General features: G+C 45.8%; 1 protein-coding gene across 1 annotated transcript in view; it reads left to right on the forward strand.

The window, feature by feature from the left end:
- LOC121331173 (collagen alpha-1(I) chain-like) overlaps positions 1-260 on the forward strand; it is a 4,508-nt gene extending 4,248 nt beyond the window's left edge. Inside the window, exon 6 of the mRNA XM_041278395.1 lies at positions 1-260. This exon is cut by the window's left edge and continues 461 nt beyond it. Within this exon, the coding sequence (XP_041134329.1) occupies positions 1-260 (260 nt within the window).
- Positions 261-7,207: the final 6,947 nt, after the last annotated feature.

Raw genomic sequence — 7,207 nt, forward strand, 5'->3', positions numbered from 1 at the left:
GACGCGGACAAGGAACGCACTCTGGAAGGGACAGACCGGGCGGGCGCCGAACACTTGGGGAACGGCGTCCGTCCGGGCCTGAACCTGCCCGGCGTGAGACCTCCAAGGCCGGCCGTCCCCTGACGGATCTGGGGCCGGACGCGGACGAGGAACTCACTCTGGAAGGGACAGACCGGGCGGGCGCCGAACACTTGGAGAACGGCGTCCGTCCGGGCCTGAACCTACCAGGCGCGAGACCTCCAAGGCCGGCCGTCCCCTGACGGATCTGGGGCCGGACGCGGACGAGGAATGCGCTCTGGAAGGGACAGACCGGGTGGGCGCCGAACACTTGGGGAACGGCGTCCGTCCGGGCCTGAACCTGCCCGGCGCGAGACCTCCAAGGTCGGCCGTCCCCTGACGGATCTGGGGCCGGACGCAGACGAGGAACCAGAGCCAATACCATACACGAACGTAGCCGGAGACCTGGAAAGGTAGCCCGGGACCGTCAGTAACTGTCCAGATCCAGACTGCAACACACTCCATACTACGGCCGTCAATACCAAGACCCCAAAGCCATATCCCCAGCCACAATTTCACTATCCACTCCCCTTTAAAAGTAGAATAAGGGACAAGGAACATAGATTTTGTCAAAAAAGGAGTTTTTTTTATTAAAAATCAGAACCGTCACTAACCCCAACTCTGACCCTACCCCTGCAGGGTCATTGCGGTGCTGTGGCTGTTGTCTGATTCCACGATTCCACCTGCCACTGAGAGAGACTGAAAATGGTTACCGTTAAAATGGAAGAATTTCCAAAACACTGTAAATATCAAGTTGAATTGATTATAAGTAGAGGCCCATGTTTTTCACAAATACGAAATAGCACAAAATAAAACTAAATGCAAATCTAAAACAAATTAACACGAAAAATCATTATAAAGCAAACATAGAATGACATTTCTAAATTAAAATTAATTAAATTAGGTTTATAAATAAATACTTTAATTAAATACTTGCATTCATAGATGTCAAGGTTCAGCTGTTACCATGGATACAGTCTGAAGGGAAACGGAAGCTCTGACTAGCTCTTGAGCAGATGTACACATTTGGGAATTAAAATTGTGATGAAAGAGAAGAGATGTGTTTCTAAAATGCCTGAACCGTGCATATAATGATGTGCAGATTTTGCAACTGTCAGCTGGAAGTCAAAAGATACTGTCATTAAGCATTAGCAGTTTATTCATTTTGTGGGAAATATGGATTGTTTGCTTATATTTTGTATTAATATGATAATTGTATGTTTTATTTCAAGTGGTGTAAACTTTGTACTGGAGCAAATGCTGTTTTGGTTTTGAATCGATTTGAATGAATGAATCTGCTTTGCTTAGTGTTTCAATACTGAGAAATTCCAAGCTTGTTGTATACTGGAGCCCTGCTTCAGTGCAATGGGATTGAAATACAATACTACCAGTTTATTAATGTCTAGCTGTATGTGCAATTATTATGACAGCCCCACAATAGTAGAGCAGTATAAATATATATTTTGTATTTTATCTTATTGTATTTTTCTAGAGGACTTAGGCAGTATTTACTGTAAATAGACTAAATTTACTGTAATTAAAGAGTGGGGGGCTTCACGTACTTTACCGTTACTGCCTCTAAGAGAAGTGATGGTAACTAAAATATTTTTCTGTGCCAGGTCTGTTTATGTCAAAATGCAAAAAAAAAAAAAAGTGGATAATGTTCAATAAAAAATATGTATGTAGTGAAAAGTATACTAACATGAAAGTATACTATGCTATTATTGACATACATCTATTTGAGTTGTTTTATTAATGTGTATCTGTAATAAAATGAAATAAAAAGAAACTTGTGAAAAATAATACAAAAAGTTATAAAAAAATTTAATTTTATGGGACTCTAGGAGGCATGAGTGGAATGTAAAATAAATAGGAGCGCCCTTCACGAGAACACTTGAGAACAATAATGACATTCTATTCACTTGTCTGCTGTATGGAAGCGGATTTTACCCTCGGAAAATTCCCTGGAAAAGGCTCTTTGGAACCTACTGGAATCCACAGGTTCTGAGGAGAGTCAGCGCAGATAAGAGCACACACAGCACCAGTATACACTAGAGGCAATGAAGGGAATTGCACTCTGAGGACAGCAGGCAGTTAAGTGAGTCTGAAAATGTATATATTAATAGATACCACATAGTCCCTTTGTTCACCTTTAACATGTAACCACAGTTTAAAGTGAAAACTACATTTGGTTGCTTTCTTTTTTGACATGATGTAAAACAAACCCCCAGATAATGCCTAAACATTTTAGATTTTTTCAGGAGGTGACAACTGTAGACAATGATAGTGTGTATGTGTGGCAAAGTGGCTGGTGGAGGGGAATAGGTGTAGCGGTGATGCGATGCAGGAGTGACAGGCAGACAACGATATCCAGTGGAAAAGTGCTTTTATTTGTAATCCATGTCTGGTGACCGTCAAATAATAAATCCCCGGCTATACACAACAATGCGTAAAGCGCGGGGATAACAAAAGCTGGGCACAGTCCCGAACAAAACCAAACACACGGTCACCAGTCCTGGGTGAGTGCAGTCGTGGTGGTGCTGAGTGAAAACAACGGTACTTCGTGACGATAGTGCAATGGTGCTCTGGACAGTGCTGACCCTAGTCGACAGCTCCGGAGGTGTGCTTTAACTGTCTACAAGTGAAGAACAGACAATTAACAGGACAAACACAATAACACACAACACAAATTTGTTTCCACACACTGAGAGCTCCTCTCTCAATCCTTCTCTCTCTCTCTCGGATCATTTTACCCAAACGAAGGAAAAGATCAGCGTTACCCTGGCCCCTATATGTAGTCCCGCATGATATCTAGGTAAACGGTTGCAGCTGCCTTATTACTTGCAGCTGCCTCTCGTTTACCTTTCAAATCAATACGGCCTTACAACAGAGTCTCGCTTCTTTCCAGGCTGACCCACTTCCCTGACCCGGAAACGAACAGTCAGGCCAGCCCTTCCAGATACGTCTCCTCTCGTTCTTTAGCGCCCTCACAGGTCGGGAGGAAGATTCATCACCAGAACTCATATTTCCGTCACAGTATGACATCATCTACTTAGTTTTTCAAAAAGCATTTGACAAAGTACCACACGAAACACTATATTTAAAGATGAAATCAGTAGGAATAAACGGTAAAGTGGCAGCATGGATTCATAAATGGTTACAAGATAGGAATCAGAGAGAGTTATAATTAGAGGCCAGACATCAAACTGGAGTAATGTAACAAGTGGGGTACCGCAGGGATCAGTATTGGGACCATTGCTATTCTTCACCTACACTGAGTGTACAAAACATTAGGAACACCTTCCTAATATTGAGTTGCATCCCCTTTTGCCCTCAGAACAGCTTCAGTTCGTTGGGGCACGGACTCTACAAGGTGTCGAAAGCTTTCCACTGGGATGCTGGCCCATGTTGACTCCACTGCTTCCCACAGTTGTGTCAAGTTGGCTGTTCTCTACTCTGAATAACTTGTTCCATCTCATCCCACAGATGCTCAGTTGGATTGAGATCAGGTGACTGGGCAGGCCATTGCAGTAAAATGAATTCACTGTCATGTTCGTGGAACCATTCCTGGACAATCCTAGCGTTATGGCATGAGGCATTATCCTGCTTAAAAAATCCATTAGCAGATGGATACACTGCTGTCATGAAGGGATGTGCCTCATTGGCAATGATGTTTAGATATCCTGTGGCATTCAAACGTTTCTCCACTTTTATCAAGGGGCCCAATGTGTGCCATGAAAACACACCATCACACCACCACCACCAGCCTGCAATGTTGACACGCGGCATGATGGATGCATGTACTCATGTGGTTTTCTCCATACCCTAGTCCTCCCATTAGCGTGAAACAGCAGGAACCGGGGTTCATCAGACCAGACAATGTTTTTCCAGTCCTCCAGTGTCCAGTGTTTTCGCTCCTTAGCCCACTGCAACCGTAGTTTCTTGCGTTTTGCTGAAAGAAGTGGAACTCTGTTAAGTCGTCGGCTGCCATACCCCATTCGTGTCAAGGTACGACGAGTTGTGCATTCTTTTATGGGTCTTTTGACACCAATGTTGTACTGTGATACACACGGGAAACTGTTGAGCGTGAAAAACACAGCAGCATTGCAGGTGGAGTTTGGTGAAGGTGAGCGAATGGTCTCGCTCAGCATTTAATAGTGCACAGACAGAAAATAAACGGTTGTAAGACAAAGAAAAACACAGGACACGGCACTGGTAGTCAAAATAAACAGACAAACAAAACGGACTAACACTAAACAAACATGGTGAGCTGATATTTTACTTCTTCTTCTTCTTCTTCTTCTTCTTCTTCTTCTTCTTCTTCTTCCCTCCATCTCTAATCCCGTTCTCCACTCATTGAATACACAACCTCATGAGTGAAAACATGCAGCTTTTATGCAGCTGTACCAAAACTCGATTGCTAATCAATCATTCAATTGGAGTCTCGGCACAACTGCACGTGAATTAATAAAGTGCAGTTCCCCTTGCTCACATATTATTACTTTTTACTTGCACGTGAAGTGCTGTGCAATCCTTGTGCCTAAATACAAATATACATTTTAAACACTCGTGTTACACAGACCCATTTATATCCCATGTACCAATGATTATACACCAACATTAACACATAACATACAACACAAAATACACACAGGGGCAGGGCACTTTGCCACATATACCCCTCCTTGTGCAAAGCACCCATGGCCTCAATGGCCACCTCACCCCTTAAAATCCCAAAAGTCTCGCTCAAAGTCCTGGGCCAAGAACAGGGACTTTAAGGGGTTGATGGGTGGCAATGTTGCCAGTAGCCAGGCTGCTACTGGCAATGCTGTCAGCAGACGTGCTGACAATGGGGCTGTGACAGGGTCTTCCTCGTGTCATGCGTGTGGGTAGCCGCTGTTCAAGCATACAGAGAGACAGACGTGGTGTTGAAACGCCGGCATGGGCGTGCAGGTTTTATTAACAAACAAATAGAAAAATAAAGGTGGTCATGTGATGTTACCAGCGATGGTAATGCACAGAGGACTAGTACATCAAGCTGTACAAAAAGTGCAAAATAAAACACAGTACGACAAACCATAAATCAAAAGGTGCCGTGAAAATGTCAGGCCTTGCAGCAGCCCTGATCACAACGATCGCCATGCTTTTATACTAACACTCCGCTGAGACATGCCCACCCCCCTGCTGGAACAGCTGATTGGTTTCAGCTGCTGCTCCACGCAAATGGGTAATTGTCCCCAGCGGAGCACAACAGCAGCTAAAGAATTAATTAAATCAATATGTTAACAATTAACACAAAAACATACAATAAACTACATATTTCCCCATGTGCAGGGCTTGCCACAGGGGCGACTCTCTCCTCCTGCTGTACCACTGGCAGCGGAAATCCTGCCAATGGTGCGGCTGTTAGCAGACGTGCTGACAGCACCCAGACTGCTTGCCCTTCAGCCAGGGCAAGTCCAGCAGCGGAAAAGCAGAGCTGCAGAGCAGAGCTGCTCCTGCTGCTCTGCTCCTGGCGGTGGAGGTGGCAGAGGCAGAGGCAGCTCCTGCTGCTCTGCTCCTGGCGGTGGAGGTGGCGGAGGCATGTAGTCTCCTGGCGACGGAGCCTCTCCCTCACTTGCTAGGGACTGGTGCGGCTCTCCCTTACTTGCAGGGGACTGGTGCATTGGCACCTCTCCCTCTGGTCCTGGAGACAGTGTCAGGGCTTATCCTGATGAGTCCAGAGGCGGGACCCCTCCCATATCGGCAGCCAGGTAGTTTAACACCATGACTGCGATGTCTCGGAGGGACACTGGATGGTGTTGCTGTTCCCAAGTTTCCCAACGCTCCCCATCTCGGGACCACAGCAGGTTAATCACCTTCAGGAGGTCTCTTTCCAGGCCACCGTCAGGGTCTGTCAGCCAGTCTCAGATCTCCCTCAATGGTGGCCCTCGAACAAGCAGGGCTTCTCCCACTGACGCTGGAGATGGAACCAGCAGGCACTCTCCCTCTGCTGGTGGAGATTTGGGCTATGGACGCTCCGACTCCCCCTTTGTGGGCTGTGGGCGCACTGATTCCTTCCTCTTGGGCTGTGGACGTTTGGCCTCCTTCCACGCAGGCTGTGAAGGTGAAACCAGCAGGCATTCTTCCTGCTGTGGATGCTCTGCCTTCCTCTTCCCCTTTCCCCTTCTCTGCCTCCTTCTCCTCACCTTCCTCTCCTGGGCCAGTTCCTCCTCTCCCTGTTGGTAGGGGCAGACAGCCACCACGTCCCCGTATACCCCGCAGGCAAGGCACCAGCCTTGGTCCTCCAGACCACTGGAGAGCTCCTCCAGGTCCGTACAACCATCTCTCCAGCCTTCCTTTTTTTCCCCCCCAAAAAAACACTGCGGTTCCCTCTCTGGTCTGCGTCTAGGAGGCACTGGTAGTCCTGGTTCTATCACCATGTGTCACAAAGACGGCCGGAGTTGGGGACGTCTGACCAGAAACAGGAACCAGGAAATAAACGACAGAGAGGTGGAGTTTGGTGGAGCTGAACGAATGGTCTCGCTCAGCATTTAATAGTGCACAGACAGACAGTAAATAAATGGTTGTAAAACAAACAAAAACACAGGACATGGCACTGGTAGCCAAAATAAACAGACAAACAAAACAGACTAACACTAAACAAACATGGTGAGCTGATATTTTACTTCTTCTTCTTCTTCTTCTTCTTCTTCTTCTTCTTCTTCTTCTTCTTCTTCTTCTTCTTCTTCCCTCCGTCTTCAGAGATTAGGGCAAAAAAGGTAGTCTCTAATGTGTGTTGGAGTACTCACTTTTGTACGTCGAAAATACGACGACCGACATGCAGTTTTAGCTAACGCATTAGTTAGTAAAGTTAACCTAAAACCATGTTTACGTGCACTTAATTATTGTATGAATCTATTAAGCCAACTAGACAGTGCGGAGAAGCTATATAAACAGGCAAATAGAATGCTAGGTTATATATTCAAGACAGTTGAATTCAAATATAGAGAAGTTATATTAAAATGATACAATGCACTGGTACATACAACCACACCTAGAACAATAGCACAAATGTACATAACACACACACCTAGTTAACGTCATCCCATGCCCTTCTCATCCCCCAACTCCCCCCATATCATGCAGTCCCAACGGTTCCACCGAATAG

This window comes from Polyodon spathula, chromosome 18 (assembly GCF_017654505.1).
Source record: "Polyodon spathula isolate WHYD16114869_AA chromosome 18, ASM1765450v1, whole genome shotgun sequence".
In the NCBI taxonomy this organism is placed as follows: domain Eukaryota; kingdom Metazoa; phylum Chordata; class Actinopteri; order Acipenseriformes; family Polyodontidae; genus Polyodon; species Polyodon spathula.